The sequence below is a fragment of the Lemur catta genome, chromosome 7, assembly GCF_020740605.2.
Source record: "Lemur catta isolate mLemCat1 chromosome 7, mLemCat1.pri, whole genome shotgun sequence".
In the NCBI taxonomy this organism is placed as follows: domain Eukaryota; kingdom Metazoa; phylum Chordata; class Mammalia; order Primates; family Lemuridae; genus Lemur; species Lemur catta.
This window is the reverse complement of record NC_059134.1, coordinates 60,006,274-60,027,536: the sequence shown is the minus strand read 5'-3', so window position 1 is coordinate 60,027,536 and position 21,263 is coordinate 60,006,274. Positions and strand designations below refer to the sequence as shown.

At 57.5% G+C, this 21,263-nt stretch overlaps 3 protein-coding genes across 16 annotated transcripts in view; 2 read left to right on the top strand and 1 right to left on the bottom strand.

Moving 5' to 3' along the window:
* The window catches only part of RNF121 (ring finger protein 121), a 72,565-nt gene extending 70,076 nt beyond the window's left edge, over positions 1–2,489 (top strand). For all 6 annotated transcript variants that reach the window (XM_045555569.1, XM_045555568.1, XM_045555571.1 and 3 more), the window contains one exon: positions 1,073–2,489. In XM_045555569.1, coding sequence (XP_045411525.1) covers positions 1,073–1,193 — 121 coding nt within the window. In that variant the 3' untranslated portion in view covers positions 1,194–2,489. The remainder of the gene's footprint in view (positions 1–1,072) is intronic.
* Positions 2,490–2,631: 142 nt separating this feature from the next.
* On the top strand, positions 2,632–7,268 carry LOC123641090 (interleukin 18 binding protein). Of its 2 annotated transcripts, none has more exons than XM_045555574.1 (7): positions 2,632–3,762; positions 4,280–4,494; positions 4,836–4,923; positions 5,239–5,445; positions 6,028–6,151; positions 6,234–6,381; positions 6,610–7,268. In XM_045555574.1, exons 3-7 carry the CDS (start codon positions 4,896–4,898, stop codon positions 6,691–6,693), a joined length of 591 nt encoding a protein of 196 aa, XP_045411530.1. In that variant the 5' UTR covers positions 2,632–3,762; positions 4,280–4,494; positions 4,836–4,895; the 3' UTR covers positions 6,694–7,268. The 2 variants fall into 2 exon arrangements, with proteins under 2 accessions (XP_045411530.1, XP_045411531.1); XM_045555575.1 differs by having other exon boundaries at positions 4,673–4,923.
* A 306-nt stretch (positions 7,269–7,574) lies between these two features.
* Positions 7,575–21,263, bottom strand: part of NUMA1 (nuclear mitotic apparatus protein 1) — a 66,064-nt gene continuing 52,375 nt past the window's right edge. For 6 of the 8 annotated variants that reach the window (XM_045555564.1, XM_045555562.1, XM_045555561.1 and 3 more), the window contains exons 14-26: positions 17,726–21,133; positions 17,229–17,270; positions 15,666–15,734; positions 13,711–13,830; positions 13,416–13,634; positions 13,152–13,309; positions 11,759–12,005; positions 10,682–10,910; positions 9,873–10,009; positions 9,293–9,466; positions 8,943–9,059; positions 8,620–8,820; positions 7,575–8,246 (exon numbers count right to left, since the gene is read on the bottom strand). In XM_045555564.1, the coding sequence (XP_045411520.1) occupies positions 8,235–8,246; positions 8,620–8,820; positions 8,943–9,059; positions 9,293–9,466; positions 9,873–10,009; positions 10,682–10,910; positions 11,759–12,005; positions 13,152–13,309; positions 13,416–13,634; positions 13,711–13,830; positions 15,666–15,734; positions 17,229–17,270; positions 17,726–21,133 (5,133 nt within the window). In that variant the 3' untranslated portion in view covers positions 7,575–8,234. The remainder of the gene's footprint in view (positions 8,247–8,619; positions 8,821–8,942; positions 9,060–9,292; positions 9,467–9,872; positions 10,010–10,681; positions 10,911–11,758; positions 12,006–13,151; positions 13,310–13,415; positions 13,635–13,710; positions 13,831–15,665; positions 15,735–17,228; positions 17,271–17,725; positions 21,134–21,263) is intronic. The other 2 variants (XM_045555567.1, XM_045555566.1) reach the window with 2 other exon arrangements.

The following is a 21,263-nucleotide window of genomic DNA, read 5'->3' as shown; positions in this document are numbered from 1 at the left end:
GCCCGGCCCCACCTTTGGAAGGGTTCCCCCACTGTTTCATGAACTTCTGCCTTTGCTTTCCCCAGAGCTGGACTTGTAGGCCCCCTTTCCAGATCCCTTGCCTAGCATTTGAATATAAAGCAAGGACAGTAAAGTTTTGGCTGTGTATAGTGGCTCACACCTGTAAAAGCAGCACTTTGGGAGGCTGAGGCGGGAAGATCACTTGAGGTCAGGAGTTTGAGACCAGCCTGAGTAACATAGTGAGACTCCCATTTCTACAAAAAATAAAAAAAAACTGGCCAGGCTGGTGGCGTGTGTCTGTAGTCCCAGCTAATTGGGAGGCTGAGGCAGGAGGATCGCTTGAGCCTAGGATTTCAGGGTTGCAGTGAGCTACGATGATGCCACTGGACTCTAACCTGGGTGATAGAGTGAGACCCGGTCTTCCCCCAAAAGAAATAAAGAAATAAAGCAAAAGGAAAGGAACTCAATCTCCAGGGCTGCTTGGCCTCAGTAGGGCCTGGTGCTTCGTGCCCCTAGATGGGCCCTTCTTTAGAGCCACTGCCAGGGGTTATCCTCTCATGACTAACCTCTTGGTCCCTGTTCCCTTCTGGCTCTGTTCCTAGATTCAGCCCCTTCCTTGACCTAGAAAACCTTCAGTTTTGGACATTTGGAGAGCCTTTGAGGTTACCCTATCCCACTCCTGGCCTCCTTGCAGCCATTGTCACAGATGCATTTGTGGCAGCCTCGGGCTGTGTTTTCACAACACTGGCAGTGCCTTCTTAGAGAGAGTGTTACATGAGAGGCCCTCCCTGCATGTGGTCACGGAGCGCTAAGGCACACCTCTCCACCTCTCTCTCATGGCTGTCCCATCTCCCACGCCAGTCCTTTCTGCCCTCCTTCCCCCATTCTCTGGGTTCAGCTCTTCCAACATGGAGAACTGAAGAGAGGCCGGGTGGGCCCTTCTAGAAAGCAGCTTTCTTTCCTCTAGGCTACGGAGCAGACCCAGGGAGGACCTGGGGAAATCCGCTTCCTCCATGCTTGATCAACCTTAGTAGCTCTTACATGTAGCCTCTTTTCTTTAACATGCTGACAGCTGGGAGAGGCCTCACGTCATGTACGGGCAACTGCTGGATTGGCTTCGGTACCTGGTAGCCTGGCAGCCTGTCATCATTGGCCTGGTGCAAGGCATCAACTACGTCCTGGGCCTGGAATAGTCTGGAAGAACATCAGTGGAGAACCCTCCCCACCTGCTGTGGACCTCAGGGCACTCTCCTCCCTGCCCACAAAGACCTGGGTGGGAAAGACTCAAAGGGGCGCTTGGGCCTCTCAGGACCCCTCCGGCTGTGTCCAGACTGGTGTGGGATGTGATGGAGAGCCGGCCAGTGGGACTGTCAGCAGTGGGGGGCTTTTTAAAAGAAAACTATTTTGATGAATATATTTAAAAAACCTTTTTTATTGTGGAGCATAGGTATTGCCCCCTTCCAGGCCTCACTCCCCCTGCGTGAGCAGGATGGGAGCAGAACCATGACATTTTTGGTTTAAAGGAGCCTTCTTACCTCTGGCTGAGAGCACTGGTGGGTTCTCAGGTAGTTGAGAGCCTCAGCCCACCCGCTCCCCTCTCCTTCCCTCATGGGGCTCAAGCCTGGTGCGCTCAGTGTAGAAGAGCTGACAAGCTCGGGCTGGTGCCGCAGGTGAGCACTGAGGGCCCAAGTGTCTTCCTTCCCGTACTGTCTGGGACCCAGGACAGGTGTTATGTCAGACGCTGTCTCCCCCGTCCAGGAGCTATAGGCAGGTTGAGCCAAGTGGAGGAGCCTCATCCGGGACTTTCCCAACAAGGGAAGTCACAGGGCCTCAGAATTCATTGAAGATTTGTTTTGGGACAGCTGGAAGAATCAGTCACATGTAGAAGCTGCCCTTGAGCGGGGCTGTGGTCAGCCGTGAATAGAGGCCATTTATATTAAATATATAGTTGGGCCATCGGGCAACTGGTGGCAGCAATGATTGAGGGCCCCTGTGCAAGTTGATTCTTCCACAGATCCTTCAGTGGAGTAGTGGTGACGTGTGCCAAAGGCCACTCTGTCACATCACTTCCTTCCTGAAAGCCTGAGTAAGAGTGCGTATGCGTGTGTGTGTGTGTATGCGTGTGTGGTAGAAGGGCTGTGACAGATGTCAACTTCTCCTTGTTGTCAGATGATGTCCCCTTGAAGCTGACAGGGGATTCCCAGCCCAGTGACTATGCCTCCGTGAGCTTTGTCATTCGTGAATGCTCCTGCCTGAGCCTGATGACAGGAGTTGTGGTGGGAGGAAGGATGAGGCCTGGGTGAGAATGGGTTCTGAAAGGGTTCTAGGAGTTCTGAAGACAGTGGGAGAGCAAACATGGGCCTTCAGCACTGGGTTTCTGGGGAATATGGCCCAGCAGGGCCTGCCCCTTTTCACGGGTAGCAAGAACCAAACAGGATCTTGTCACTGCCGTCTGAATAAAGCTCCATGAGCTGGGTTGGAAAGCTGAACCTCCATCTTGCTTTTCTTCTTAATACCTCTTTCTCTGGGATCCCTAGGGGTGTCTTGCCTTTGCTTACCCCCGTCTGTGGCCTGGCACTGGTTGGCCCTGCCTTGCCACTATTCCCCTTCTAAAATCCCTGGGGGTGGCGGGATGCCGGGCTCCTGTCCTGTGGCTGAGAAGCCCGGGGGCATCCCTGGGCCCCTTTCAGACTGAGGTGGCTCTATAGTCTCACTGCCTGAGGCCAGTGCCCTGCCACTACCTGCCCTCAGGGCCACTCAGCCTGACTGCCCTGACCAGCTGTGGCTTCCCATGGTACCCCACTGCTCATGCCATGTGTGGGCCCATCCTGAGAGGGGAATGGGGACTGGCCAGGGGCCCAGGGATCACCCCTCCCTTCACCTTTGTTCCCCCATCCCCCACGTCAGGCTTGCGTGAGAAGCCAAGACCAGGCTGTCCAAAGCTGTCTTTTTGTACTTAACAGTCCTGAGGCCCATGACCTCCCAGTGGCCCAACTCTGGTCTTGGTTATGCTCTAAAGTAGAGTCTGTCCCCTCTCCCTGTCATCCCCCACCCATCACCCACTGGACTGTCTTTCCGAAACTCCAGGCAGCCTTGCCTCCTGCCCTAACTCCTGGAGATGAGCCGTTCCTGGGGAGGACTCCCTGCATCTTTGCAGCCTAGGAGCCTCTGAGGCAGAAGGAAGAGGGAGGAACTGAGAGGAGGGAACTGTGAACTAGACACCTAGAGAAGAGGATGTGACTTTTAGTCTCCTACAGCTAAATTAGGAATACGAATCTGGTTTTTCCACAAAAGAACTTGACATTACAGCTAACTATGTTCCTGTTGCCTCCTGCAAACCCGATTCCATCCCCTGGCCTCCCTGGCTGTATTACCAGCCCTCCCACCCTCCTGATCACAGGAGTCACAAACCTCAGACACAGCTCTTGTGCACACTTGATTATATGCGTGCACTGGATCACCTGGCCCTGATCTTTCTGCCTCCACGGACGATTGCATAACCCTGAGAGCAAGCACCTCCTTAGCTTTCGCAGCTTATGTACCTCACGTGACTCACACCCTGGTCCTAGTCCTGCCACAGCCTAGCTCCATTTGCCCCATCAGTGACCACGTGAACATATTTAAATAGCCTCTGTTGCTGCTAGAGCTGTGCTGAGCCACTCTGCCTCTTCTCCAGGAAGAGCCCTCCCCTCCTTTTAGGACCAGCTCTCTGGACCTTGTGTTCCAAGCCGGGCTTGGCTGTGAGTTCCTGCAGGCAAGGGGGTAAGTGCTCTCGGCGTATCCCTCTGGCGGGGCACACGTGTGGCTAGGCACGGCTAGACTGAACCTTGGAGCTCCCAAAAGGGAGCTCTGTAAAGGAGGACTCTTCAGGACTTCGGGACTTCTTGGGAGCCAAGCGGGGGGCGGGGGGAGTCTAGAGCTACTAGACCTGTAGCTCTGGCCAAAGGGGCTAGGATGAGGGAAATAAGTGTTCATGGGTGTGATGAGTGGGTGTGGGGTGATGCCGCTAACCTTGGGGCTAGTGGTTGGGGGGAGTGGGGAGCCTGAGAGAGGCCAGGGTGCAGATGGGCTGGTGTGGCAGAGCCTGAAGTGGTCAAAATGATCCCCAGTGCCTAGGCAAGTTGTCCCCTTGTATATCAGTGCAAATGTGGAGGAAGCAGATGCCTGCACGTATGGAAAAGGCCTGGCTCTGAAGTGTGGAGGCAGATACCAGAGTCCTGACTCTTGGCTGGGTCAGGAGAATTGGTCTGTGCGAGACTCTTACTAGTTCACACCCCAGGGAACCTGGGAGTTAACAGGGAGGTCCTGGTCACTGTGAACTTCGGCTCAAGAAGAGGTGTTCCTTGGCTCAGTGCCTGCTCTGACCTGTTAGAATAAAAGCGAAAGTAAAATAGAGGACGGGGACAGTACTTTCCCAGAAGGATTTCACCGCATCTCGTCCTTCCCAGAACCTGCTCTGGCAGTGCAGAGAGCATTGTCTCCCTATGTGACTAGGTAAGTCTCTGGCCCCTCGTTGGGTCTCAGTTTCTCCATGCTCAATGAAGGTTTGAGATTGGACTAGATAACCGTCACATTAATGGCAGTAAGCTGGGGTGTGGAAGGTGGTCACTAGATGATCCCCCATCTTTGTTTCTAAGAAAGTTCCAGCCCATGCCGGGTGCCTGTCCTCTAGGAATTACCGATTAGGACAGCTGGACAGGACAGAGTAAACAGCAGTGCCTGGAAGCCCCCTGCAAGTTCCGACCTGTGGAGGGGCTGGGAGTTTACAAGAAGGAAAGCCAGCTACTGGGAAAACGTGGGAGTGCTTTACCATTCTCCACCCCGCCTCTCCCCAGAGAAGAGGATGTTGTCATGGATAAATAGAGCCAGGCTCACCAGTTCCTGACACAGGCATCATGACCATGAGACAGAGCTGGACACCAGGTGGGCCTTGGGGCTGTGCGTGGGTGGGTGGGGACGGTGTCTGTGAATGGAACGGAGCCGTGGGCTGACCCTGCACCTTCACCCTGAGGTGAACACCACCTGACCCACCCTGCTTTAAGCCTCTGTCCAGATGCTGTGGCTCTGGCTCTATTCAAAAGGGCCAAGGGGTGGGGGCTTTGGGGCCCTTCCTCCCTGACTGGGCTGTGGCTACATCCTTCACCAGCCAGCACCTCTGTCTCCAGACGTGAGCCAGGATGCTGAGCATTACCAGACAGCTGAGTTAGCTGCTGGCCTCTGTCACTGCCCTTTCCTCAGACCCCAGTCCTTTGTGGGTCCTGCTCCTGTGTGCCTGTGTCGTCACTCTCCTGGTCAGAGCCACACCTGTACCTCAGACCAGCACAGCTGCCACTGCCTCAGTTGGAAGCATAAAGGAGCCCTGCCCCTCCCGGCCCCCAGTGCTCTCAGCAGCTAAGCGGTGCCCCGCATTGGAGGTGACCTGGCCAGGCGTGGAAGTGCCACTGAGTAAGGAGCAACTATTAATATGATGGGAGCCCAGGAGGGCACAGTGGTCAGAGGGTGGGGTTGTGGGCACCGAGGGTCCAAGGATCCCACTGACTCCTGAGCACCACCCTCTTCTGCCAGGCACTCACCATTCTCCCTCCCCAGCCCAGCATCGTGTGTGTGTGGGCTCAGGACAGAGAGAACTCAGACATAAGGAATGGCCATAGGACCTCCAGAGCCTTGGTGGCTGTGTACTCCAAGGCCCAGCCTCTCCTCCCAGAGCTGCTTGGCTTCTGGCCATCTCGGAAGAGCAGCAGCCTGCTAGTGCTGCCTGCTAGGTTGGCTGCTAAAGTCACAGAGGCTGGGCACTAGAAGAGGTCATCCTGAGAAACAGGTCAGGAGTCTTCGTGTGAATCAAGGACAGGACCCTCCCCACATCCCCTGCTCAGGCCTAGGCCCTTTCTTACAGACAGCTGCACTTCCCCTTAATGGGCTTTGCCACCTAGGCGGTATGGGCCTGGGGAGCTGGCAGGGTGGGCAGGGCAGAGCATGGCAGAGGGGGGCCTGCCCTATGGAAGGGCTGACAGCTGCGTGTGTCCCTAGATGGAACGCTGACCTTGTCCTGTACTGCCTGTAGCCGCTTCCCGCATTTCAGCATCCTCTACTGGCTTGGCAATGGTTCCTTCATTGAGCACCTCTCAGGCCGGCTGCGAGAGGGCAGCACCAGGTGAGGGTTGCAGCAGCCAGGCCAGTGGGAGGGAGGCCTCCTGCTGCGGCCCCTCGAAACCCTTCCTTCCGCTGTGCTCCAGGCGGGAGCGTGACAGCACGAGCACGAGGCTGTGGAAGGCCTTGGTGCTGGAGGAGCTGAGCCCTGCCCTGCGCAGCACCAACTTCTCCTGCGTGTTTGTGGACCCTGACCAGGTTGCCCAGCGTCACATCGTCCTGGCCCAGCTCTGGGTGAGGAACCCAGGGACAGGAGTGCTGCTTCTGTGTTGGGGAAAGGGTGGGCTCTGCCAGAGCAGCCTCCAAGCTAACACTGCCCCCACCCCCTACATTCCCCAAGGTCAGCCTGAGCGGAAACAAAAAGGAACTTGGGACTCAGGCAGGGGAGGTATGGCCTGGAGGAAAGTGACAAATGTCCCTTCATTCTTTGGCCCTGATCCTTGTCTGCCTTCAATTCCCTAGGCTGGGCTGAGGACAATCTTGCCCCCCACTCAAGAAGCCCTGCCCTCCGGCCACAGCACAGGGCCAGCGACAGGCCGACCCTGACCAGCACCTGGGTGCTCCCTGCCCGGAGGGTGAACAGATCCTGGCAGCTCGTCCCCACTCCAGCCCCGCCCTCCTCCTCTGCTTTGGTTCCCTCTTCTCACCAAACTCCCCGTCTGCCTAGAAAATCGTGATAACCTCCTCAGGGCTTCCTCCTGCCTGCCATTCTTTCCACTCACCCATTAACTTTTCTAACTTCCTACCTACTCCTCACACTCTGCTGCTCAGAAACCACCAAGACCTTCAGTGCCTTAGCCTCACACTCGGGGCCGCAGCTACGTTTCCAACATGACTTTCCAGCGGCCCGCAAGGATTCTCGCTTGCTCCCAGACAACTCCTATGCCTCTGTTCATTTCATCCCCTCTTTGTCACCATCTCAAAACAGGTGAACGCTGAAGCCTGGTTGAAACACCACCCTCTTTCAGCATTGGCCGCATGCTGCATTTACCTCGTGTTGTTTATGGTTTTTTTTTTCCCCCCTTCACTTAAATGCACTGTCCCCAGGGAAGGGATGGGGGCAGTGGCTGTTTCTGATCCACAACTGTATCTGTGGGTCTTCATAAAGGATTGTTCAATGAGTCATCTTGACATCTGCTCATTCATTTAAGCCTCAGGTCCACCCACAGGAACTTCGCCTGTCCCAGGAGGGAGGATGGGAAGAGAGGGACTGCCACTTAGAAGCTCAAGACAAAACAAGGTTCGGGGAACACAGGCCCTTGAAAAGACAGAACAGCCAGCCCACGGTGCTCCTCAGGAGCAGAGGCCAGAAATGGCATGTGGGAAGAGCCTGGGGAAAATGTAGAAGACCTGGCTGGGACAAGGTAGGTTCTCCAAAGAGCCCAGATTTCCCTCCTCTTCCCACACAGATCAAGGCAGCTCAGCACTCAAGGGAGAAAAAATAGACTTTATTTACAAGTAATAACATTTAGAAAAGATCCATCCCCAGCCCTTAAAAACCTTCCATCACTCCAAATCCCACCCCAGTACAAGTCTGGGGAAGATGGGGTGTGAGCTGCTACCGAAGGCTGTCCCCTCCACCCCACTCCTGAGACACAGGGCCCATCTGTCCTGGAAAACAACATCCTCTGGCAGGTACTTCCACCAGGTCATGCCCAGTCCTGGACTTCAAGAGCAAGGGCCCCTGCCAGGCCCAGCCACCAGGAGCAGCAGGAACCAGGGCCTGCTCCTCCAATGGTCCCTTCTAGATCCAGAGGCTGAGAGGAAGATTCGCTGGGCCCAAGGACCCAGCCACTCAAAACCAGCCTCAAATCTGGTTGTGAAGTGACTTTGCTCTAAGAAAAAAATCAGGAGGCAGGGTAGGGAGGGAGAGTGCCCACACTGTCCGAGCTCCAGGCCTTCTGGGCCAGCGCTGATGAAGGTCCAGGTACCAGGCCAGGGTAGGGGCAGTCATCATTGTCTCTAGGGGTTTGGCCACCGTTGGCCTGGGAGCTGAGAGAAGGCACTGAGAGGGACAGTAGAAGGAGAAGGACCAGGTGAGATCAGCATCGGGGACACAGGTGGGGCCACTCACTGGTACTGGCCCTTTAGTGCTTTGCCTGAAAGAGACAGAGACATAGTCACGTGGCCAGATAAGACTCATGATGCCAGCCTGCACCGGCTGGCTCAGGAAAACCTCTTCCTGCTCCCACACCCTGACTGGGATCTCCTTTGTGAGCCCCAACATATCCAGCATCAGGTTACCAGTTTTTGGCTGTGCGTAAGCAGCTCTTGGTGTTCCTGGTGGGAATGGGGTCATCTATCTTCTCTTCTCAGTAATGAGCGGGTAACCAGGACGGGGACCACCTCCTCTTAACCCCTTAACTTCCGGCGGCCTAGCTTGGCCCTGCCTTGGACGCTGCCCTATGGAGCAGTCCGGGGTACCTGCGCTCTCATCCGCTTTCCCTCCCCCCTCCCTGCCAGTGCCTCCACCTTGCCCTTGGCTCGAGGGGTGGCAGCAGCGGCAGCGCTGGCTGTGGTGGTGGCAATGCGCGGAGAGCGGCGGGTTCCACTGCGGGTGTTTGGGGAGGCCTTGGACAGGGCCTTCTTTGAGGCCCCCCGCCGCAGAAGGCTGTTCCCCAGCTTCTTGGGCGTGTTGAGGATGCTGAAGGCCATGGACTGGCGCCGGTCAGCCTGCGGGAGGAGGTCTGTCAAACCGGGCAATCCACCACTGCCTCCCCAGCGAGCCTGCTGCTCCTGCACTCGGCCAGCAAGGCTCCAGCAGGGCCTCCGTCTCCCTCCGACCCCAGCCCAACCTGTTTAGCAGCAGCGGAAGCTGCTTTCTTCTGGGCCTCAGTAGTGCTCTGCTTGCGCCCTTCATGTCGGTCCCGGGGAGTCATAGGGCGTGGGAAACAGCTGGTGGCCTTCTTGGACTATGAGGAAGAGGACAGTCAGACAGTGGCAAGAAGATGTCACAGCCCAAGCCAGGTGTCTTGGCCTCTCAGAGGTGAGTGGACCTTGTGAGTCAACTTGTCCAAGCTGCTCCCCTCCCACCAGCCCCCAACCCTGCATCAGGCCCTTGAAGACAGAGAGAGGGAGAGCAGCTCACCTTTGATCCTGGGCACAGTGCTAAACAGGACAAAACAGAAGAGCCAATGTCACCTACCTCAGGGGTGCCAGGGCCCTGGTGGGACTCTAAGGAGATGCGTTTGCGCTGCCGCGTGGTGATGCCAGTGCCCTCAGCTATCTGGGTTGGCTGCATGCTGGCTCGGCGCAGGGTCTCCCGGGGGTCTCCGGTTTTCATCTCCTCATCTGTGATGGTGGCCAGGCTCAGGGAAGGCTGCACAGGGTGGAAGAAGCAGTCAGTGGACCCCAGCTGGAGATGGAGCAAGAAGTGGGACCACCCCAAAACTCTTCCCTCCTGACACATGGAGCAGCTATATCCATCCTACCTCAAAAAGGGCCCCTTCCTGTTCTCTACCTCCACCTGGACGAAGGGCATGAGAAGAGCAGTCCCCAGCAGCCTCCTCTCCAAGCTCCTGCCCACCCACAGGTACTTCACCTCCAAGCTCCCTCCCTGCCAGGCTGTTCCATCGGGAAGCATGAGAAGGTCGCCCTCCTCAGGAGGCCAGAGACCCCGCGCATTAGCGCTTAGGCCAGATCAACAAGTGGCACTAGGGTAGGATGTCAAGGGAGGAGGGGGTGAGCCAGCGTGAAAGGCCTCGTGCAGTGACCCCAAGGCTCACCCTGGACTCCAGGGGATAGCAGGTCTTCAAGTGTGGGGGGCACACTCGATTGCGCTGCTGCAACTCCGCAATGCGGTTCCAGTCGTCCAGCTGCTCGGGCTCATCCTGGCAAGTGTCCATGTAGAAGCTGTTCCTCCCTGTGGAGGGCAGGGGAGTTGGAGCAAATGGGGCTGGAGTCGGCAGCCTGCCCAAGGGCCCTGGCGTCATGCCAGCCTTTGCTGCCACCACCCCTTCCCAGCTACCCCGTAACTTCAGTTCAAGCCCAGCACCCCCGAGTCCTGCTCTGATTCCGTGCTGCAGGTGCAGGAGTAAGGCACACAGACCGTTAGCTCTGCTCGCCGCCCTCTCTCTGCCCAGGTCAGAAGAGGTCATACACAGAGGCTGCCACTACATCTTACTTACCGGCCAAGGCTTGGTGCCCAACACCAAGAGAGACAAATAGAGGGCCAGGAATTGATTCTCAGGGGCTCTCTGAAACCCAAAGGGTAGGAGCCTCCAACAAGAGTCTGGCTGGCCTGGCCCTTCCAGCAGCCCATCATCACCTGAGAAGGGCATGAGGGACCCTGCCAGCTCAGTGTCACTATCGTGTGGGAATCCCAGGCATCCCTGGTTCACCGGGGCCGAGGGTGCCCCAGCACAGCCCCTGGACGGACAGGTAAGGCCCTGAGACTGCAGGGAGGAGGGACGGGGGGGGGCTGGAAGGCAACAAGCAAGCCAGCCTTGATGTTTAAAAGCTTGCCTCTTCCCTGGGCTAGGATTCACCTTCCAGTCTAATTTTTGGGTATGGGAAATCCCTGCAGTCCCCTCACCTGGAGGAGCCCCGCTGGACACCCCGGCCTGGGAGCGGCGAGTAGAGCTGCGAGTGGTGGGCCGGTAGCCAGGCAGGCTGAGCAGAGCCGAGTTGCCATCGTCAGGAGAGCCCAGGCGGGCTAGAGACCGGGTAGAGGAGGTGGCCCGCAGGCCAGCCTGGGAAGCAGGGGCAGACTGCGTGCTATAGAAGGATGCGTTGGCACTGTCTGGCTCCTCCACATCTAGCTTCTAGAAAAGAGAATGAATCTGTTGCAGTGGGTGGGCTCTGACACTGTAAAGCAGCCTTCCATTCCCCTCCCAAAGCCCCCGGATCCCACAGCATGTCTGCCTGTGTTCCCACAGTTTTGCAAGGGTCTTTAGCTTGCATGTCTGCAAGAAATGGGCCTTGTTGCCAGAAGCCCTCACAAGGTGCTAAGGTTGTCAAGACTTTCCTATCCATTTTTTCATTGAGTTAATTAACAGTGCTTTAGGGGGGAAAGGAAGAATGTTATCGGCCCATTTTAGAGGTGAGGTACGAAGAAATGAAGTGGCTAGTCCCAAATCATACAGCTAGCAAGTCATGGAGCTGGGCTGGACCCCATTTCTCCTATATAGTCAGGCTCCTCCCACAGTCAGTCCTTCAATCCAGGCTTCCTAGGGCACTGACCATCCTCTCTACCTTGTCGAGCTTCTTGGTAGCACAGGGCACCCACACACAGGTTCTCCCTGCTGTACCAAAGGGGCCTCTCCCCTCCTTCCCAATATCCTCCTAAAGCTACAGAAACAAAGGTAACGGCCCGCAGCCTGGGGCAGTCTACCTTCCCCCAGTCTCTCCCTTCACCCTGCACAGGATCATGCTACACGCAGGAAGGGCACTGGCCTTAGAGTCGGGAAACAGGGATCTAATTCCAACCCTGCCTTTTTCTACAGGAGGCCCTCAGCAAGTCACCACCCTTTTTAAGACCTCAGCTTTCCCATCTGTAACACATGGACTGGCTGGTCACCCCTGCCTGCTCCTGACTGAGGGCCCAGTGGAAGGATGCGCTTGAGAGGAAGCAGGCGTTGCTGTCCTGCAGCCCCGCTCCCAGCAGCCTGACCTTGGTCATGGTGATGTTGATGATTTGTGTGGTGCGCCGACGAGCAGAGCGGGTCTTACGGCCTGAGTCCAGGAAGACATCGCCCAGGGAGTCCAGGCTGCTCTCCAGGGGAGCCTGACCCCGAGCAGGGATGGGGGTGAAGTAGAGACTCTCCAGGGACTCTACCTTGGGGGGCAGGCGCTGGGAGATGGGTGAGGCTGGTTCTGCAGGGATGCTGGTACCATCCGGCTGGGTGCGGGGCAGCTTGCTGTGGAAAGGAAACCTGCTGCACTGTGGTTCCTGGGGCCGGAAGGCATTTTGTCCAGCCCTTTGCTCCAAAGTGACCAAGCAACCCTTCTCTGGTTTTTCAGAGGTACCAAGGAAAGCCCTTGACCTGAGCCTTCCTTTCAATCTCTTCCCTTGGCTTCTCCTGCCGTCTCCCCATGCTGCCAATCTCAGACACCCCATCGCCCCCAGACGCCCACGCTACTCCACAATGAACGCCTCCCAAACTAAGCCCCTTTGTCTGTTCTTCCCCCTGCATCCCCTATTTCGGTGAGTGGGAGGACCCTCCCCCCCGGCCCCCAGACCATGCTGGGCATAATCATACCTCATCCTTCTCCTGCCAAGCTAGTCACCCTACCTCCCGCTCAGCTCTCCTAACCACCCCTCCATGTTCACGTCCCTCCTTGGTCTGCCTCATGTCCTCTCACCCAGACTTAGCATGGCATCTGAAAGGGGAAGCAGAGTGGCGACAAGCAAGGACTCGGGCCAGGCTGCCCAGGTCTGAACCCCAGCTCCACCACTGTGGGACCTGGGGCCAGTGACTGCCCCTCTCTGCCCCAGATTCATCTGTTAAAGGAGATACACTAGCACCTACCTCAGAGGCGGTTGGAGAATGAATTATAATTGTTATAAGCACTTATAACAGTGTCTGGCACAAAGTAAGTGTAATATAAGTATTTAATAAAAACAATAAATGGATTTCCAGTCTTCTGCACTTAGAATAATCTTTCTCTCTAAGATTGAAATCTAACCATGTATTCTTGAATTCCCAACCCTTCCGAGGTTCCTCAGTGTCTTTAGGATCAAGTGCAAATGCCGGCGTCCAAGGGGGCACAGTGGGCCCTCCCAGCCTCACTCTCAGCCTTTGCTCGCACTGCTGTCTGTCCAGCTGCTACACACACCTATGGTTCTTCCGAGACTCAGCAGGCGTGACAGCCTCCACGAAGCCTTTCCTGACAACTTGCTACTCTTTACTCCCACTGTGCCCTGAGCAGACACCTGAATAAACTGCTGGAGGGCAAAGTGACCACATCTTATTTACTCCCTAGCCCCAGTGCGCAGGATGCAGCCTGATAAACAGCAGGCACTCAGTGAACAACTGACTTAGGGAGGAAGGGCGCCTCCTGACCTGGTGATGCTGAGTGGGGTCCCCTCCTCGCAGCTCAAATCCAGGCTGTCAATACTCAAGTCCAACTGGGGCTTAGCCTGGGGCTCACGGCTCTTCAAGGCGTCAGTCACCACCTGGAATTTGCCCAGTTCGCGAAGCTGCTGGTCTGCATGGGCAACCTGGGAAGTAGAGGGCCAGGAGGAGAGTGAGGACAAGCCTAAGGCAGGGGTGGCCTAGGGGTCCAATGGGACAGGGGTGAGGCGAGTCTGCCAGCCAGACACTTACCTGTGCCTCCAGGCTGCGCACCTGGGCAGTAAGGTGGCGGCAGGTCTGTTCAGCCTCCTTGGTCTTCAGCCCAGCCTGCTGCAGCTCGTGGCTCAGCCGCTCGGCTTCAGCCCGCAGCTCCTTGTTCTCCTTCTGCAGCTGCTCCAGGCCCCGCAGCTGCTCCTGCAACTCTTGGTTCTGCTGTTTCTTGGCATCATAATGGGTCTTGGCTTTCTCCATCTGTGCGGGCAGACAGGGTGGGTGGGTGGGGCAGGGCGGGAGGAGGGGCAGAGTGGGCCAGGGCTGGGGTCCTCACCTGCAGCTTGTAGTGCTCCGCTGCTTGCTCCTTCTGGCTCAGCTGGGCCTGCAGCTCATTCAGCTGGGCCTGGAGGCGTTGGGCCTCCTGCTGGCTCTCGCCTCCCTGAGCCTGGAAAGCCTGAGAAGAAAGGTCAATCATGGAGGCTGGTCTGCCTGCTCCACCCAAATCCACTGACCTTCCCTGGCACCTTGGACTCTGCACGTTTCAGACTCCTGCATATTCGCTCAAGAAGCCGGAAAAAATTCCTTTTACCCCAAATATGCACACTCCCCCCAAGTACAGCCTCCTGAAACACCACACCCCCTTCTAGTCCACATTCTGTGGAAGCCTGCCCTGACCACTGGTCCCGTGTTTGCCTTGAGACCACGAGCAAAGTCATCCCCTTTCCGTAGGAGAAGGGAAGCTGATCCTCAGGAGCAGCTGCCGCAGCGCATGGAGTGAGGAGCGTGGAACTCATTCTCAAAATCACTCTCAGAAGTAACTTTATCCTCATTTCAGAGGAGGAAATGGAGTTCAGAGATTTAAGCAAACTGAACAGAGTCAGTTACTAAATGGCAGAGCAAGGTTTGAACGTGGTCTACCGAACTCTAAGCCTGTGGGGGCTCATTTACGATGCGGCACTGCCTCCTGTCCAGACCGTCACTCCTGCAGAGCAGGGCCTGTGCCCGACTGTCCCCCTGCACGGCCAGCACGTGCTTTGTCCTGGGGTGGGGAACCTACAGCCTTGGGGCCACATGTGGCCTTCTGGATCCTTGAGTGCAGCCTTCTGACTGAACCCAAATTTTACAGAAAAAATCCTTTTAATAAAGGGATTTGTTCTGTGAAGTCTCAAGGGGCTGCACTTGGGGATCTGATTGTCACTGGATAGGTTCATCCCACCCCTGCCTCTCCCATATCTAGCACCGGGCGGCCCTTGAAAGGAGCATCGTAAACACCTGCTCATCATGTGAGCAGGACGAGGTGTGGAGCACATGGAAGGAGCAGGTGAAACGAAGCTCTGAGCTCCCACCTCGTGGGACCCACCAGGGCTCTAGCAAGTCCCAGTGCCACCAGTGCCCAACTCCTTTGCCCCTGACTAAAGGCTGTGAAGCCTAGAATTGCAAAAACCAAACATTAGGCCAGGTGTGGTGGCTCACGCCTGTAATCCTAGCACTCTGGGAGGCTGAGATGGGTGGATCGCTCGAGGTCAGGAGTTCGAGACCAGCCTGAGCAAGAGCGAGACCCCGTCTCTAATAAAAATAGAAAGAAATTATCTGGCCAACTAAAAAATATATATAGAAAAAATTAGCCGGGCATGGTGGCGCATGCCTGTGGTCCCAGCTACTCGGGAGGCTGAGGCAGGAGGATCGCTTAAGCCCAGGAGTCTGAGGTTGCTGTGAGCTAGGCTGACGCCACGGCACTCACTCTAGCCCGGGCAACACAGCGAGACTCTGTCTCAAAAAAAAAAAACAAACATTAAACCGCAGAAGGTGACACAGTTGAAAGCATTAAGACTGTTATTAAATTGCACTGTAATATTCAATGCCCCTTGAGCCTAAACTACCTAGACCAACACTGTCCAACAGAACTTTCTGTGATAATGGAATGTTCTGTATCTGCACTGTCCAGTATGACAGCCACCAGCCACATGTAGCTACTGAGCAGGAGAATGTGCCTAATGTGACTAAAGAACTGAATTTATCTTAATTAATTTAAATTTAAATAATCACACACGACTAGTGGCTGCTGTAGTGGACAGTGACAGTCTAGAGGGATGGGACCCACTCTGGTCTTCCCTGAAGAGCTCCCAGAATCTGGCTCATGTAGGAGCTCCTGAGCCACAGGCAGGCCTCCTGAGGGGGCCCCTCCTTGGCCCCCCACCCACCACGGCCTGAGGGCTTGGAGAGCACCTTCCCTCCCGCATCCACACGCTGAGCAGCCAGAGGCCAGACCCATCCCCCCAGCTGTCCCACCTTCAGCTTCTGCTGCTGCACCTTGCTGGCTTGGTCACAGTCAGCCAGCTTCTTACTCAGTTCTTCCACCTGGGGATGGAAGAGGAGGAGAGAAAACTCAGGAGGACTTACCCTGGATGTCCAGGCAAATTAGGGGGCTTCCCAGAGCAGTATCCCCAGTGTTCCTAGAAAAAGAAACTCAGGCCCTTTCTCTGGCCTCCAATTAGGGAATAGACTGCTGCCCAGGCTGGCTGGCAGGGCCTGAATGAGGTGACCCAACGCAGATGTTGCCAGGGCCACCTCCCATATTCGCCTCCACTCCTGGCCTGCAGAGACAGAGGCCTGCTGGGCCCCTGCTGCCACGAGAACCAGCAGAATCAACTCGGGGGAGCTGCTATCACACCACTACCCTGCTGCTGTCACTACTCCGAACCCCCACCTTCCCAGGTTGGGGTAGGAACAGGGAACCTAATGTGCAACTCTAGCAGACACACCCAGTGAACACTCATCCTTCCCTCCTCCCAGGAATGACCAAAGCAAACGCCCACGGATGCTCAGACCTCTTCCCAATCTCCACAGGCCACTAGGGATGGTGCTAGTGTGCGGCCGCTGCGGTTAGCACTGGGGCAACGGACTGCGGGAAGACAAGAGCAGGGGCAGCACACGTACTCCACGCCCACCCCACTCCCACAGAGGAAGAGCACAGGGAGGAAGGGAGGGAACAGCACAGCCACAAGCGCCCCTGGCTCCTCCAGGCACCCCAGGGGTTCAAGCATGACCAGCAGCAACGCGGGAGGCAAGGGCTCCGTTGCTAACTGTTTGCCATTCAGTTTAATTGTCCCCTTCATCTCAGGGTCCCCAGAGGAGGTAACTGGGCAGGGGGATGGTGGAGAAAGGGTGCTCTCACTGAACACCGGCTCTAGAGCCTTGATGTCTCTCTCGCCAGTGCAGAGCTCCGTGAGAGAGGCAGCACGACTGTGTGGCCCCCGTCTGGTGTAGACCCCTTTTGCTCCTCTCAGCCTGGCCTTCCTGCTCCAGACATCTTTATGCCCTGCTCAGGGTTAAAGCTCCAGGGGGTGACGGGAGCGTGTCCGGAGCCCCCAGCCTCCCTAACCTGTGAGGGCTGCCTGGTATATCACCTTTATGGCTTTGGTAAATCCATACTGTGTGGGGAAAAAAGGGTGCTGTGTTAACAGGGCCCACAGGTAATTCTGCTGTTCCTCTTAGTTGAGTATCTCTAACTAGACCCAGGGCTCGGGATGTTCTGGAATCTCAAGGATCGGGTCTGTCACTGACTGGTTCAAGTATGGGAAAGATGAAGCTAGTGCCACCCCCTGTCCCTAACAGGCAGAGGAGAGAAGGTAGAGGAGGGCGGAGAGGCCGACCTGGGACGGGTGGGACGGGGCCCGAGAGAGCCCAGCACACCGCACTCCTGGGCAGACTGGGCCTGGACTCCACGCTCGACCCTGCCCCCTTCACAAACAGTTCACAACGGGAGCTGGCGAGGCAAGCTGCAGCCGGGCTCATGCACGAGACTGGTCACCGCTTAAGCAGCCAGCATTTATCGAGGACCCCAGGCATTACCTGCTTAGTCTGCTCTCTCTGAAATACCTCTAGCTGCTCCACCTGTGCAGGGGGAGGAGCGATGGAGACAGTGAGATTGGCCCAAAGCGGCACCAGCCCTGTCACCAGGCTCACCTCACTGAGGCTTTGATACTTTCTGGTAAGTTAGAAAGTATCAGAGGAATTAGACTTCTAGTAAATTAACAAAAAAGAAAAAATGCCAGCTAGACTTATACTGCTCTTGGGGCCTCCAGTGCAGGTGTGCTTCTGGAATGGGGTGGTGGTCCTCACAGCTTGACTTTCTAGAGACAGAGCCTTCAGGGAAGGGGAGGCCACTGACACTTTCTTTAGGACATCAGGGGCTACAGACTTGAATTCCACCAGCAACCTCTCCTTTTCTGCCACCCAGTGAATGAGGGAAGCAGAGTGGGGGCCAGAAGCCCTGGAATACAGAGGAACAGTGTCCTCACTCTCCCAGGTCCCTATCTTCGGGGGTGTGGCTGAGCTAGGCACCTCACCTGGGCAGTGAGTTTCTGCCTCTCTTCCTGGAACCGCTGCCTCTCCTCCAGGACCTTGGCCTTGGCACCCTCATACTTGGCAGTCATCACCTCCAGCTCCCGGGCAGTGCTCTGTGCTTCGCGCTGCGTCTCAGCCAGACGGGTCTCAGCATCAGCACGCACAGCTGCCAACTCTTGGACATACTTCTCCCGGGCCTGGTCCAGCTCCACCTCCAGAAACTGCCGGCCGAGGTTGGCCCGCTCACCCAGCCCCCGGTTCTCCTCCGCCAGCAGGCCATGCGCCTTCTTCAGCATGCTCAGCTGCTCTGCATAGCTGGCCTTCTCTGCCCGCAGCTGCTGGGCCGCTCGCTCCTGCTCTGCCACCTTCTGCCGCAGGGGCACCAGCTCCCCAAGTTCCCGCTGGGCCCGCATCAGCTCTGCCCGCAGCCCCCCAGCTGCCTGCTTGCTCTGTTCCAGCTCCTCGCGGTGGCGTTTCTCAGCAGCTGCCTGCTCGGCCTGCAGCTGCTGGCAGAGGTGCTTGGCTGGCAGCAGCTCACTCACCAGGGCCTGCGTGCTGGTGTGCTCAAGCTGCAGGGCAGAGAGGGCTTGCTCCTTCTGGAAGAACTTCTCCTGCCACGCCTTCAATTCTTGGCCCAGCTCCTCCGCCCGCTCTGCCTGCGAAGCCAGCTCCTGCCGCAGGTTCTCTGAAGCCACCCGCTGTTTCTCAGCCTCCTCCCGCAGGCTCTGCACCTCCTCCCGCAGAGCGGAGCTGCGTTCTGCAGCCCTGGCGCTGTTGCTGGCTGTCTCTGCCTGGAGCAGCCGCAGCCTCTCTTCCAGCTTCTGGCTCTTCTCTGACTCGGCCATAACCAGCCGCTTCAACTCCTTGCTCTCTCCCTCTTTCTCCAGGACCTGGCGGTTGAGGATGGACACCTCCTCCTCCAAGCTGCTGATGAGGCTGTTTTTTCTCTCAGTCTCCTGCTGGGCCCGGGCCACCTGGGCCTTCCACTCATCCTCGGCCTTGCTATGGTCTTGGGCCTTGGCGTGAAGTGTGGCCAGCTCCCTTTGGGCAGAGGCTAAGGTACCCTGACTGTGCCCCAGCTCTTGGGCCTTCTCCTCTAACTGGCCCCGCAGAGCCTCCAGAGCACTGTCCCTCTCGGCCCGGGAGGCCCGCTCAGACTCGAGGCTGCGCTCCAGGCTGTCGGCCTGCTCCTGCTGCTGCCGGCACTGCTGCTCCAGCTTGCTCACTTCTGCCCGCAGCGCCTCCAACTCAGGGCCTGCCGGCTCTGTCCTGCCAGCAGCCGCAGACTGGGCTCCTGAGCTGGATGCATCTTCTCTGCTGGTCACCCCTGAAGACTGCTGGGGCTCCTTCTCTTTCTTAGCCAGTTGTTGCTTCAGTTGCTCCACGGTTTGCTGAAGCTCCCCCAGCTCTGCCTTCTGGGCTGCCTCCAGACCACGAAGCTTGGCCAGCTCCTGCTCCTTGCCCTCCTTTTCGGTCAGGGCATGGGCCAGCGCCTCTTGCAGCGAAGCAAACTCCACTCGCTGCTCGTTAAGGGCGTTCTGCAGCCGCATCTCAAGCTCTGCTTTGGCTGCCTTCTCCAGGGCCAGATCGGCCTGGGCCCGGCCCCGCTCCTGGGTCAGCCGCGCCACCTCCCTCTCCTGCTGCCCACGCTCCTCCTGCTGCTGCCCCTGGCTCTCCATCAGCGCGGCCCGCAGCCGCTCCAGCTCACTGCCCATTTGCTCTGCCTCCCGCTCCATGGCCTGCAGCGCTGCCTGCGTGCTGCAGAACGGGCGTCCCTGCTGCTCTTCCTGCCACTCGGACTCTCTGTCTCCTGCCCTCGGGGACTCCTTGAGTAGCTCCTGGGAGGCTGTTTCCTGCTGCTCACCTGCCTTGCGCACCAAGGCCTCTAGGCGGGCCACCTCCTTGCTGGTAGCAGCCATTTTCTCCTGCAGAGTGGAAAGGTCATCTGCGAGCTTCTGGGCCCTGACCTCCTTCTCCTGGACCTGCTGCAGGGCTTTGGCTAGGTTGGCATGGAGCTGGGCCAGCTCGTTCTGCTGCCGGGCTATCTGGAGCTCGTTTTGGGTCTCTATCCCTGCCAACTTCTCCTTTGCCTCCTGCAGCTCCTGGTGGGCCTTCTCATGTTCCTCCTTGAGGGTCATCAGCTGTTCCTGGAACATGGCACCGTACTGCTTCTCCTCTTGCTGGCTAGCCTCATAGCGCTTGCGCCAGGTGGCTACCTCTTTGACGAGCTGCTCACATTCACTCTCGGCCCTGTGCTGGGAGGCTACGGCCTCTGCCAGCTCCCGCCGCAGGGCATCAGTCTCAGCCTGATGGGTCTCCCCAAGCTGCTGTAATCGAGCCTCCAGCCCCTTGCGCCCAGCCTTCTCTTCTTCTAGCTCCTTCCGTTCCCGCTTATGCTGCTCCACGAGGCTTCCGAGGCTTCGGGTCTCTTCCTTCAGCTCAGAGATACAACGTTGCTGCTCTTCCAAGGCACCTGTGGCGCTGCGCTTCGCCTCTTCAAGGCTGCGCTTGGTAACCTTCAAGGACTCCTCGAGGACCTGGAGCTGCTCTTGGAGGTGGTCCCTCTCCTGGGCCACCCTTTCTATCTCGGCTGCTTTTTGCTGCTCAGACCTCAGCAGGGCCCCTAGCTCTGCCACCTGGGCCTGGGCGTCACGATGCTCCTGGTGGGCTGCCTCAAAATGGGTCTGGAGTTCCAGCACCTTCCGGCTCAGCTCTACCTTCTCCCGCTGGGCGTGTGTCATTAAAGTCCGGGCACTGTCTCGGGCTTCATGAGCAGCCTGAAGTTGCTGCTGCAGCATCTCTAGCTTGGCGGCTTTCTCCTTCTCCAGGGCCTCCAGCTTCTGGCGAGCTGCATCTCGCTCCTTCAAGGAGGCCTCTAGCTCCGCAGCAGCAGTGGCCAGTTGCTGGGCATGGTCCCGCCTGGTGGCCTCCTGCTCCTTGGCTGCTTCCTTCAGCTGCTGCTCCTTCTGCTTCAGGCTGCTGCTCAGCTGCTCCACCTGCTGGCGGAGGCCCTGGGAGGCCTGTTCTTGCTGTTGCAGGGCCTGTGCCAAGTGGGCCTGCTCCTTTTTGGCCTGCTGCTTCAGGCCGGCCAGTTCCTGATCCTGCTGCTGGAGGGTGGCATTGAGTGTGGTGAGCTCAGAGGTCAGGGAGGCCACCTGGGCAGTCAGCCGGGCCCCCTGAGCCTGGGAGGTCTGCTCCAGCTCTTCCTTGGCCTGGCTGAGGTTAGAGACTGAGCTCTGCAGGTCGGCGACCAGGCTAGCCAGCTGCTGCTTTTCTTCCTCAAAGTGGCTCTGTTTGGCGAGCAGCTTGGCTTCCTGCTGGCCCCGCTCGGTCTCCAGCGTCTCCACCCTGGCTTGGAGCTGGGTGTTATTCGCAGCAAGAGTGGCTGCCTCTTGCTTCAGGGTTTCCAGCTGGTGGGACAAAGAGATAACATGGATCAGCGGGACTCCTCAGACACTGTGCCCCTCTGGGAACCGAGGAACGCCAGGAACCCGAGTGTGCTGAACACGGGTCCACACCAGCTCCAGCTCACAGGCCTTG

Excerpts from the sequence above, each read along its gene's own strand:
- LOC123641090 (XM_045555574.1), top strand. The coding sequence starts at position 4,896 with ATGACCATGAGACAGAGCTGGACACCAG. Across the intron at positions 4,924-5,238 it reads GAGACAGAGCTGGACACCAG|ACCCCAGTCCTTTGTGGGTC; the intron begins GTGGGCCTTGGG and ends CCCTTTCCTCAG. Across the intron at positions 6,152-6,233 it reads CTGCGAGAGGGCAGCACCAG|GCGGGAGCGTGACAGCACGA; the intron begins GTGAGGGTTGCA and ends GCTGTGCTCCAG.